Source organism: Rhinopithecus roxellana, chromosome 11 (assembly GCF_007565055.1).
Source record: "Rhinopithecus roxellana isolate Shanxi Qingling chromosome 11, ASM756505v1, whole genome shotgun sequence".
NCBI classification, from domain to species: Eukaryota; Metazoa; Chordata; class Mammalia; order Primates; family Cercopithecidae; genus Rhinopithecus; species Rhinopithecus roxellana.
The window spans coordinates 78,874,825-78,888,477 of NC_044559.1; the positions used below are offsets into that span (position 1 = coordinate 78,874,825).

Consider the following 13,653-nt stretch of genomic DNA (forward strand, 5'->3'; position numbering starts at 1 on the left):
AGGGAAAATGGAACCCAGTTGGAAAACACTCTGCAGGATATCATCGAGGAGAACTTCCCCAACCTAGTAAGGCAGACCAACATTCAAATTCAGGAAATACAGAGAACACCACAAATATACACCTCAAGAAGAGCAACTATAAGACACATAATTGTCAGATTCACCAAAGTTGAAATGAAGGAAAAAATGTTAAGGGCAGCCAGAGAGAAAGGTCGGGTTACCCACAAAGGGAAGCCCATCAGACTAACAGCACATCTCTTGGCAGAAACTCTCCAAGCCAGAAGAGAGTGGGGGCCAATATTCAACATTTTTAAAGAAAAGAACTTTCAACCCAGAATTTCACATCCAGCCAAACTAAGTTTCATAAGTGAAGGAGAAATAAAATTCTTTACAGACAAGCAAATGCTTAGAGATTTTGTCACCACCAGGCCTGCCCTACAAGAGATCCTGAAGGAATCACTAAACATGGAAAGGAACAACAGGTACCAGCCATTGCAAAATCATGTCAACATTCAAAGTCCATTGATGCTAGGAAGAAACTGCATCAACTAATGAGCAAAATAACCAGCTAATATCATAATGACAGGATCAAGTTCACACATAACAATATTAACTTTAAATGTAAATGGACTAAATGGCCCAGTTAAAAGACACAGACTGGCACTTTGGATAAAGAGTCAAGACCCATTGGTATGCTGTACTGAAGAGACCCATCTCATATGCAGAGACATACATAGGCTCAAAATAAAGGGATGGAGGAAGATCTACCAAGCAAATGGAGAAAAAAAAAAAGCAGGGGTTGCAATCCTAGTCTCTGATAAAACAGAATTTAAACCATCAAAGATCAAAACAGACAAAGAGGGCCATTACATAATGGTAAAGGGATCAATTCAACAGGAAGAGCTAACTATCCTAAATATATATGCACCCAATACAGGAGCACCCAGATTCATAAAGCAAGTCCTTAGAGACTTACAAACAGACTCACATACAATAATAATGGGAGACTTTAACACCCCACTGTCAACATTAGACAGATCAACGAGACAGAAAGTTAACAAGGATATCCAGGAATTGAACTCAACTCTGCACCAAGCAGACCTAATAGACATCTACAGAACTCCCCACCCCAAATCAACAGAATATACATTCTTCTCAGCACCACATCATACTTATTCCAAAATTGACCACATAGTTGGAAGTAAAGCACTCCTCAACAAATGTAAAAGAACAGAAATCACAACAAACTGTCTCTCAGACCGCAGCGCAATCAAACTAGAACTCAGGACTAAGATACTCAATCAAAACCACTCAACTACATGGAAACTGAACAACCTGCTCCTGAATGACTACTGGATGCATAATGAAATGAAAGCAGAAATAAAGATATTCTTTGAAACCAATAAGAACAAAGATACAACATACCAGAATCTCTGGGACACATTTAAAGCAGTGTATAGAGGGGAATTTATAGCACTAAATGCTCACAAAAGCAGGGAAGATCTAAAATTGACACTCTAACATCACAATTAAAAGAACTAGAGAAGCAACAGCAAACACATTCAAAAGCTAGCAGAAGGCAAGAAATAACTAAGATCAGAGCAGACAAAAAACCCTCCAAAAAATCATTGAATCCAGGAGCTGGTTTTTTGAAAGGAGCAACAAAATTGATAGACCACTAGCAAGACTAATAAAGAAGGAAAGAGAGAAGAATCCAATAGATGCAATAAAAAATGATAAAGGGGATATCACCACCGACCCCACAGAAATACAAACTACCATCAGAGAATACTATAAACACCTCTATGCAAATAAACTAGAAAACCTAGAAGAAATGGATAATCTCCTGGACACTTACACTCTCCCAAGACTAAACTAGGAAGAAGTTGAATCCCTGAATAGACCAATAGCAGGCTCTGAAATTGAGGCAATAATTAATAGCCTACCATCCAAAAAAAGTCCAGGACCAGACGGATTCACAGCCAAATTCTAGCAGAGGTACAAGGAAGAGTTGGTACCATTCCTTCTGAAAGTATTCCAATCAATAGAAAAAGAGGGAATCCTCCCTAACTCATTTTATGAGGCCAACATCATCCTGATACCAAAGCCTGACAGAGATACAACAAAAAAAGAGAATTTTAGACCAATATCCCTGATGAACATCGATGCAAAAATCCTCAATAAAATACTGGCAAAATGAATCCAGAAGCACATCAAAAAGCTTATCCACCATGATCAAGTGGGCTTCATCCCTGGAATGCAAGGCTGGTTCAACATACATATATCAATAAACATAATCCAGCATATAAACAGAGCCAAAGACAAAAACTACATGATTATCTCAATAGATGCAGAAAAGGCCTTTGACAAAATTCAACAGCCCTTCATGCTAATAACTCTCAATAAATTCGGTATTGATGGAATGTATCTCAAAATAATAACAGCTATTTATGACAAACCCACAGCCAATATCATACTGAATGGGCAAAACTGGAAGCATTCCATCTGAAAACTGGCACAAGACAGGGATGCCCTCTCTCACTACTCCTCTTCAACACAGTGGTGGAAGTTCTGGTTAGGGCAATCAGGCAAGAGAAAGAAATAAAGGGTATTCAGTTAGGAAAAGAAGAAGTCAAATTGTCCCTGTTTGCAGATGACAAGATTGTATATTTAGAAAACCTCATTGTCTCAGCCCAAAATCTCCTTAAGCTGATAAGCAACTTCAGCAAAGTCTCAAGATACAAAATCAATTTGCAAAAATCACAAGCTTTCTTATACATCAGTAACAGACAAACAGAGAGCCAAATCTTGAATGAACTCCCATTCACAATAGCTTCAAAGAGAATAAAGTGCCTAGGAATCCAACTTGCAAGGGATGTAAAGGACCTCTTCAAGGAGAACTACAAACCACTGCTCAGTGAAATTAAAGAGGACACAAACAAATGGAAGGACACACCATGATCATGGATAGGAAGAATCAATATTGTGAAAATGGCCATACTGCCCAAGATAATTTATAAATTGAATGCCATCCCTTTAAGCTACCAATGACTTTCTTCACAGAATTGGAAAAAACTGCTTTAAAGTTCATATGGAACCAAAAAAGAGCCCACATTGCCAAGACAATCCTAAACCAAAAGAACAAAGCTGGAGGCATCAAGCTACCTGATTTCAAACTATAGTACAAGGCTACAATAACCAAAACAGCATGGTACTGATACTAAAGCAGAGATATAGACCAATGGAACCAAACAGAGCTCTCAGAAATAATACCACACATTTACAGCCATCTGACAAACCTGACAAAAACAAGAAATGGGGAAACGATTTCCTATTTAATAAATGGTGCTGGGAAAATTGGCTAGCCATAAGTAGAAAGCTGAAACTGGATCCTTTCCTTACTCCTTATAGGAAAATCAATTCAAGATGGATTAGAGACTTAAATGTTAGACCTAAAACCATAAAAGCCCTAGAAGAAAATCTAGGTAATATCATTCAGGACATAGGCCTGGGCAAGGACTTCATGTCTAAAACACCAAAAGCAATGGCAACAAAAGCCAAAATTGACAAATGGGATCTAATTAAACTAAAGAGCTTCTGCACAGCAAAAGAAACTACCATCAGAGTGAACAGGCAGCCTACAGAATGAGAGAAAATTTTTACAATCTACTCATCTGACAAAGGGCTAATATCCAGAAGCTATAAAGAACTCAATCAAATTTAGAAGAAAAATACAAACCCATCAAAAAGTGGGCAAAGGATATGAACAGGCACTTCTCAAAAGAAGACATTCATACAGCCAACAGACACATGAAAAAATGCTCATCATCACTCACCATCAGAGAAATGCAAATCAAAACCACAATGAGATATCATCTCACACCAGTTAGAATGGCAATCATTAAAAAAATCAGGAAACAACAGGTGCTGGAGAGGATGTGGAGAAGTAGGAACACTTTTACACTGTTGGTGGGACTGTAAACTGTTCAACCATTGTGGAAAACAGTGTGGCGATTCCTCAAGGACCTACAACTAGAAATATCATTTGACCCAGCCATCCCATTACTGGGGATATACCCAAAGGATTATAAGTCATGCTGCTATAAAGACACATGCACACATATGTTTATTGTGGCACTATTCACAATAGCGAAGACTTGGAATCAACCCAAATGTTCATCAGTGACAGACTGGATTAAGAAAATGTGGTACATATACACCATGCAATACTCTGCAGCCATAAAAAAGGATGAGTTCGTGTCCTTTGTAGAGATATGGATGCAGCTGGAAACCTTCACTCTCAGCAAACTATCGCAAGAACAGAAAACCAAACACCGCATGTTCTCACTCAAAGATGGGAATTGAACAACGAGATCACTTGGACACAGGAAGGGGAACATCACACACCAAGTCCTATTGTAGGCAGGGGGTAAGGGGGAGGAATAGCATTAGGAGACATACCTAATGTAAATGATGAGTTAATCGGTGCAGCAAACCAACATGGCACATGTATACATATGTAACAAACCTGCACATTGTGCACATGTACTCTAGAGCTTAAAGTATAATAAAAATAAATAAATAAATAAAGCAAGAGCAAACCCACCCAACATTAATAGAAAAAAAGAAATCATAAAGATCAGAGCAGAAATAAATAAAATTGAAATTTAAAAGCAATACAAAAGACGAATGCAACAAGACATTTGTTTTTTGAAAAGTTAAACAAAATTGATAAACCTTTTGCCAGATTCAGAAAAAAGGAGAGAAAATACAAATAAATAAAATTAGAGATGAAAAAGGAGACATTACAACTGATACTGCAGAAATTCAAAGGATCATTAGTGGCTACTATGAGCAACGACATGCCAATAAATTGGAAAATATAGAAGAAACTGACAATTTTCTAGACACATACAAGCTACCAAGATTGAACCATGAAGAAAACCAAAACCTGAGCAGAATAGTAACAAAGAACAAGACCAAAGCCTTAAGAAAAAATCTCTCAGTTAAGATAAACCCAGAACCTAATGGCTTCACTGCTGAATTCTACCAAACATTTAAAGAAGAATAATACCATTCCTACTTAAACTAATCTGAAAAACAGAGGAGGAGGAGGAGGAGGAGGAAATACTTCCAAACTCATTCTACAAGGGCAGTATTACCCTGACACCAAAACCAGACAAAAAAAGAAAACTACAGGCTAATATATCTGATAAATATTGATGCAAATATCCTCAACAAAATACTAGCAAACCAAAATCAACGATACATTAGAAGGATGATGCATAATGACTAAGTGGGATTTATCACTGGGATGCAAGGATGGTTTAATATACACAAATTAGTCAATGTGACATACCAATAGAATGAAGGATAAGAGCTTATGCTGAAAAAACATTTGATACATTTCAACATCACTTCATGATAAAAGCCCTAAAAAACCTGGGGATAGAGGGAACATACCTCAACATAATAAAAGTCATATATGATAGACCCACTGTTAGTATAATACTGAATGAGGAAAACTGAAAGCCTTTCCTCTATAACCTGGAACATGACAAAGATGCCCACTGTCACCACCGTTATTCAACATGGTACTGGAAGTCCTAGCTGGAGCAGTCAGACAACAGAAAGATATAAAGGGCATCCAAATTGGAAAGGAAGAAGTCAAATTACTCTTGTTTGCAGAAGATATAATCTCATAATTGGGAAAGTCTAAAAACTTCCCAAGAAAATTATTAGAACTGACAAATTCAGTAAAGTTGCAGGATACAAAATCAACATCCAAAAATCAGTAGCATTTCTATGTGCCAACAGTGAACAATCAAAAATAAATAAAAGAAGTAATCCCATTACAATAGTTACACACAAAATAAAATATCTAGGAATAATTTGACCAAAGATCTCTACAATAAAAACTATAAAACGTTGATAAAAGAAATGGAAAAGTACACAAAAAATGGAAAGATATTCCATGTTGATGGACTGGAATAATTAATACTTTTTAAATGTCCATAATATCCTAAGCACTCCACATATTCAATACAATCCCTATCAAAACAGTAATGACATTCTTCACAGAAATAGAAAAAAAATTCTATAATTTATAGGGAACCACAAAAGACCCAGAATAGCCAAAGCTATCCAAAGAAAAAAAAAAAAAAACTGAAGAAATCACATTACCTGACTTCAAATTATACTACAGAGCTATAGCAATCAGAACAGCATGGTACTGGCATTAAAACAGATACACAGACCAATGAAACAGAATGGAGAACCCAGAAATAAATCCACACACCTACCATGAACTCATTTTTCACAAAAGTGCCAAGAACATAAACTGGAGGAAGGATATTTTCTTCAATAAATGGTACTGGGGAACTGGACATCTATATGCAGAAAAAAATGAAACTAGACCCCTATCTCTCACCATATACAAAAATCAAATTAAAATAAATTGAAGACTTAAATCTAAGACCTCAAACTATGAAATTACTAAAAGAAAGTATCCAGGAAACTCTCCAGGACATTGGTCTTGGCAAAGATTTCTTGAGTAATATCTCAAAAGCACAGACAACCAAAGCAAAATGGACAAATGGGATATATCAAGTTTAAAAAGATTCTGTGAAGCAAACATTCAACAAAGTGAAGCAACAACACACAGAATTAGAGAAAATATTTACACACTATCCATCTAACAAAGGATTAATAACAAGAATATGTAAGGAACTCAGACAACTCAATATGAAAAAAATCAAATAATTCTGTTTTTTAAATGGGTCAAAGATTTGAATAGAAATTTCTCAAAAGAAGACATACAAATGGCAAAGAGATATATGAAAAATACTTAACATCATTAATCATCACAGAAATGCAAATCAAAACTACAATGAGACATCATCTAGCAAGGATGTGGATAAAGGAGAACACTTGGCCGGGCACGGTGGCTCAAGCCTGTAATCCCAGCACTTTGGGAGGCCGAGACGGGCGAATCACGAGGTCAGGAGATCGAGACCATCCTGGCTAACACGGTGAAACCCCGTCTCTAATAAAAAATACAAAAAACTAGCCGGGCGAGGTGGCGGGCGCCTGTAGTCCCAGCTACTCGGGAGGCTGAGACAGGAGAATGGCAGGAACCAGGGAGGCGGAGCTTGCAGTGAGCTGAGATCCGGCCACTGCACTCCAGCCTGGGCAACAGAGCAAGACTCTGTCTCAAAAAAAAATAAAAATAAAAAAAAAATAAAGGAGAACACTTGTATATTGTTAGTGGGCATGGAAATTAGTACAATCTCTATGGAAAACATTTCAGCAACCTAGTATGGAGGTTCCTCAAAAACTAAAAATAGAACTACTGTATTATCCAGCAATCCGACTGCTAGATATATACTCAAAAGAAAAAAAATCAGTACAGCAAAGTGATACCTGCATTCCCACGTTTATTGCAACACTATACATAATGTCCAAGATTGGGAGTGTGTTCAACAGATAAATAGATAAAAAGAATGTGGTACATTTACACAAAAGAATATTATTCAGTCATAAAAAAGAATGACATCCTGTCATTTGCAACAACATGGACATAATTGGAAGATATTATGTTAAATGAAATAAGCCAGGCACAGAAAGACAAATACATGTTCACTCATATGTGGGGGCTAAAAATCAAAAGAATTAAATTCATGGAGATAGAGAGTAGAATGATGATGACCAGAGGCTGAGAAGGGTAGCAGAAATTGGGGGATAAAGTGGGGATGGTTAATGAGTGTAAAAATATAGTTATATATAATGAATAAGATCTAGTATTTGATAGCACAGTAGGGTGACTACAATCAATGATAATTTATTGTACATTTGAAAATAACTAAAAGAGTAGAATTGGAATGTACCTACAACAAAAAAATGATAAATGCTTGGCTTGACCCCAGTTACCCTGTTGTGATTATTACACACTGCATACCTGTATCAAAACATCAAATGCACCCCATAAATATAAGTACCTACAACATACCCACAAAAATTAAAATTAAAAAAATCAATATGCAGTTACACAATGTTTTATGAGTCATGTTTACAGGGATTCTGACAATTAATATAGATTTTCACACCCATCATACTCCTCTTTATTCTCTCAATGACTTTTGCCTAAGGTAAAAGTACTCTAATTTAACGATGAGGAAGCTGGGCCTCAGAAATTCAATACCTTAACCAAGGACATGGTGTCTGCAGGTGCTATGGAACCCATAACCTCTGAGTCTTGCACCCTTTCTCCCAAATAAAACATTCAGTTCAACTGGGTTTGCTAACATTGACTGATTGTGTGCTGTGTTTTGATATTTCATGGATCAGCCTAGTGAGTGACTTGCAAAGTAAATATTAATTTAGTTAATAATTACAGTGAGTGCAAATTGATTAAAATGGGGGTCAGAGAGTGTAGTTTTATACGCCTTTAGTAACTTGAGTGAGTCTAGATCTTAGTTAATTCCGTACCGAAGGTAAAGAGTTACTGCCTAACTCCCATACCTACAAATTCTAGAAGAACCACAACTACACCACCTTATTTTGGATAAAATAAACTCAACTGCTCTCTTTACAGCAATTATTTTATTCCTTAGGAGGTGAGTATCCCTGATTTGCCCTCCTCCCTTTTGATGAACTGAGTCTCCTGCCTGGGCCTTTTATAGAATGAAAGAATCATAGATAAGTTAAAGATAGAAGGGGACTTTAATTTTGATTCATTTTTAAGGAATGAGCATTTGGTGACTCAATGAGATAAAGTGCCACCAATGCAAAAGTGTGTGAGAATTTCAGTTTTTCAACTCCCAGTTTAATGATATTGCACATCCCATCCTGTAAAACACACATCTCAGTTAAATGATCAGGAGAGTATCAGTATTAAGCCCTTCACAGTCACAGAATAATGCAAACCTCAGCTTGGCTAGAATTGTGGATTACAGTGGGGATTTTTTAATTAGAATTTATTTTTTAGGATTGGTTTGGGTTCCCAGCAAAACTAACTGGAAAATACACAGTTCCCACATACTCCCTCTTCTCACCCACAGGTAACCTCCCCAACAATTAGTTACTCTCACCAGTGAGGTTTCATAGCTACAATCAATAGACCAATATTGACACATCACCATCAACAAAGTCCAGCTTATATAGGGTTCACTCTTTGTGTTGTACATTCGATGGGCTTTGGATAATGTGTGACAGTATCCAGCATGTTAATATAATACAGAATAGTTTCAATCCCATAAAAGTCCTCTGTGCTCTGCCTATTCATTACTCTCCTTCCTCAAGCCCTTGGTTAAAAATATGATATTTTAGTGTCACCAGAGTTTTGCCTTTTCCAGAATGTCATGTAGATGGAATCATACAGTATATAGCCTTTTCAGGTTAGTTTATTTCAGTTACTGGTATACATATGTTTCCCCCATGTCTTTTCATGGCTTGACAGCTCATTTTTTTAACAATAAGCAATATTCCATTGTATGGATTTACAACTTTTTTATTCACCTATTGAAAGACATGTTGGTTGCTTCCAGTATTGGCAATGGCAAATAAAAAGTTATTAAAATCATTCATGTGCAGGTTTTTGTGTAGAAATAAGTTTTCAACTCATTTAGATAAATGCTGAGGTCTCGTGGTGCTGAGAAGAAGCATTATCTATTTGATTTGGACTGGTCCCTTACAGTCCCTTCCAATGTGGTCCCTTGCACATTGGAAGGAAGTGATCGGTGACTAGCAGTCACTGCCAAAACCCTTTTAGCCACATCTGAGCAACAAGGAAGATTCAGAAAAGTGGTCCTCAGGCTGTTAAGTTAATTTTGTCTGTTCTGTAGGTAATGGCTATAATCTCAAAGTGCTGGACCAGCATTCTTCTGTTAAGAATTGCACTTCTGCAGAAATTTAACAAGTTACAGGTAAAACCACAAGAAAAAACAAGCTAGAGTGTGTAGAAACCTGGCTTCTAGGGCTCCCCCATTTTACAGTGATTGCATAAAAACTCTCTTGTTGGAAGGCTCAAGCAAATTAATAGTAGCATGATAATCTCAGTTTGCAAAATAGTTTTAAGCCAGGAACCTAGGTTTAAAGGCAACCAATTGAAAAATCAAATGACCAGAGGGAATTAACAGACTAGTTGTAAGATGAAAGATGAAATGATCATTTTAAGAAACAAACTAGCACCATAATGGAGCTGAAAAACCACTGCAAGAATATTATAATGCAATAATAAGTATTAACAGCAGAATAGGCCAAGCTGAGGAATGAATCTCAGAGCTTGAAGACCAGTTCTCCAAAATAACTCATTCAGACAAAAATAAAGAAGATAAAAGAAGAATGAACAAAACCTCCAAAAAAAGAGATTATGTAAAGACACTATATTAGTCCATTTTCATACTGCTATGAAGAAATACCTGAGACTGGATAATTTGTAAAGAAGAAAAGGTTTAATGGACTCACAGTTCCACATGCCTAGAGAGGCCTCACAATCATGACAGAAGGTGAGCAAAGGCATGTCTTACATGGTGGCAGGCAAGAGAGCATATGCAGGGGAACAGCCCTTTATAAAACCATCAGATCTCATAAGACTTATTCACTGTCACAAGAACAGCACAGGAAAAACCTGCCCTGCAATTTGATTACCTCCCACCTGGGTCCTTCCCACAACATGTGGGTATTATGAAACCTACAATTCAAGATGAGATTTGTGTGAGGACAGAACCAAACCATATTATTCCACCCCTGGCCCCTCCCAAATCTCATGTCCTTACATTTCAAAACAATTATGCCTTCCCAATAGTCCCCCAGAGCCTTAACTCATTCCAACATTAACCCAAAAGTCCACAGTTCAAAATCTCATCTGAGACAAGGCAAGTCCCTTCTGCCTATGAGCCTGTAAAATCAAAAGCAAGTTAGTTACTTCCTTGATACAATGGGGGTATAGGCATTGGGTAAATACACCCATTGCAAATGGGAGAAATTGGTCAAAACAAAGGAGGTACTGCTCCATGCAAGTCTGAAATCCAGCAGGAAAGTCAAATTTTAAAGCTCAAAAAAGATCTTCTTTGACTCTGTGACTCACATCCAGGTCACACTGATGCAAGAGATAGGTGTCCATGGTCTTGGGCAGCTCCACCCCTGTGGCTTTGCAGGGTACAGCCCCACTCCTGACTACTTTCACAGGCTGGTGTTGAGTATCTGTGACTTTTCCAGGCACACAGTACAAGCCAAACTGTTGGTGGATCTACCATTCTGGGGTCCGGAAGATGGTGGCCCTCTTCTCACAGCTTCACTAGGCAATGCCCCGGTGGGAACTTTGAGTGGGGGTTCCCACCCCACATTTCCCTTCTGTACTCCCCGGCAGAGGTTCTCTATTAGGGCTCTACCCCTGCAGCAAACTTTGCCTAGACATCCAGGCCTTCCTATTCCAAAATATGGAAACAACCTAAGTGTTCATCAATAAATTAATCGATTTTGTATGTGGCATATATGTACAATGAAATGTTATTTAGCCTTTTAAAAAGGAAAAAATATTCTTATTTATTACAGCATGGATGAATCTAGAGAACATCATATTAATAAAATAAGCCAGGCATAGAGAGACAAATATCATATATGATCTCACTTCTATGTGGAATCTTAAAAAGTTGAATTCATAGAAGTAGAGATTAGAATGGTGGCTACGAGAGGCTGGCAGTTGGAAATGGGCCAAATAAGGGAATGCTTTGGTCAACAGGTACAGAGTTACAGTTAGATAGGAGGAATAAGCTCGGGTGTTCTACTGGACAGCAAGGTGACTATTATTAATGTTAATGTACTGTATATTTCAAAACAGCTAAAAAAGAGGATTCTAAATGTCCTCATTATAAAGAAATGACAAATATTTGAGATGACGGATATGCTAATTACCCTGATGATCAATTCACAATGTATACATGTGTCAAAATGTAATATTGCACCCCATTAATATATTCAATTACCATGTATCACTTTAAAATGAAATAAAACTTTAGGAATCGTGACGTTAAATACACCTTGTACATTACTAGAGGAGCATAAAGCATACTTACATTGGTTAAGGATTTGCTCATGTCCTTAACATCTAACTGCAGGATATTTCCAATAATTGGGAGAGGAGTGGGGCCAGACGGGAGCCTCCCTCTTCCAGAGCTCTGTCTCCAGAGTGAAAGGAGAAACAAACAGGAGAGACAGAGCACCAGAGCCACAGCTGGATCCATTGAAGTCTTCTCTTCTTAGTAAGAAAACTGTGGGCTTTCACTTCAAGGCTTTTATAACACTCCCTGTTAATCCACCTGTGATTCTAACTCTGACTGTGACTAGTCAGCAAAAAGCACTTTAATCTCTCTTCTGAATGAACATTGGCTCACTGAAAAAGATAAAAATAAGGTGTTCTTTTTTTCTTGTTCTCATTTCCAATGCCCCACCCTGGAGATTCTGGTTTAACTAGTCTGAAGCAGAGCCCAGGTTTTTGTTTTGTTTTGTTTTTCTTTTTTTCTTGAGCTGGAGTTTCGCTCTCGTTGCCCAGGCTGGAGTGTAAGGGCAAGATCTCAGCTCACTGTAGCCTCCACCTCCTGGGTTCGAGCGATTCTGCCTCAGCTTCCGGCGTAGCTGGGATTATAGGCATGCACCACTATGCCTGGTTGATTTTGTATTTTTAGCAGAGACAGGGTTTCACCATGTTGGCCAGGTCGGTCTCGAACTCCTGACCTCAGGTGATCCGCCCGCCTTGGCCTCCCAAAGTGCTGGGATTACAGGCATGAGCCACTGTGCCCGGCCAGGCCTAGGTTTTTTTCAAAACCCCAGGTGGTTCCACTGTGCAGCCAAAATTGAGAACCAATGAAATAAATTATTTCATCAAAAAAAGTATTCAAAATTTTGGATTCTTAGATTGATGAACAGTTGGAAATATGACTTTGAGGGGAATCTGTGTATTATATCCCTCGTATATAAAATAATATTTATCCTATTGAGAGGAGATAGCCAGCTTGCTTTAGGCAGGCAGTAAGGGAAGGGTCCCCAGAGAACCTCCAACCCTTCCAGGTCATTGCCCAATCCACACAAACCCCAGGTACTTACACTAGATGTTTTGTGCAGATAAGGGAACTTGCACAGGGAGCTTGCCTAAATATGCCCGCAGTGAAAAATTCCTACCTTTAACACATGTGCAGTAAGAGAATTAAATCAATATGGAGCGGCTTACACTAACAGTCCACATGCGCAATGGAAGGAAGGCGTGGAAACACCAGGAATTCACGCCTTATGCAAATAAAGATCCCAGCCTCATCAGCTTTTCTGTAAAAATCCTGGTATTCAACTGTGAAGTAGCAATCCACAACCTGCTTTCAGGGCCTCTCTCCTTGCTGAGAGTTTTCCTTTCACTTAATAAATTCTACTCCACTCACTCTCCGGTGTCTGTGTGCCTAATTCTTCCTGCATGAGACAACAACTCGGACCTAGCTGAGCTAAGGATCAGCAAGACTGTAACACTATAATGCTGTCTCAAGCACTGGGATCATTTTCCTTGAAAATGAGATCCTTTTGAAATATTTTAGTGTAGTACTAACATTATAGCTGCCTAAACATAGCGCAGCTAACAAACTCATTCATCTTAAATGGCTAAACCGGTTA

At 38.0% G+C, this 13,653-nt stretch overlaps 1 protein-coding gene across 1 annotated transcript in view; it reads right to left on the minus strand.

Annotated features, from left to right (window-relative positions):
* Positions 1-13,173, minus strand: part of LOC104666123 (cytochrome P450 2C9) — an 86,341-nt gene extending 73,168 nt beyond the window's left edge. Inside the window, exons 1-2 of the mRNA XM_030940963.1 lie at positions 13,102-13,173; positions 12,075-12,391 (exon numbers count right to left, since the gene is read on the minus strand). Coding sequence (XP_030796823.1) covers positions 12,075-12,242 — 168 coding nt within the window. The 5' untranslated portion in view covers positions 12,243-12,391; positions 13,102-13,173. The remainder of the gene's footprint in view (positions 1-12,074; positions 12,392-13,101) is intronic.
* Between the last annotated feature and the right edge of the window lie 480 nt (positions 13,174-13,653).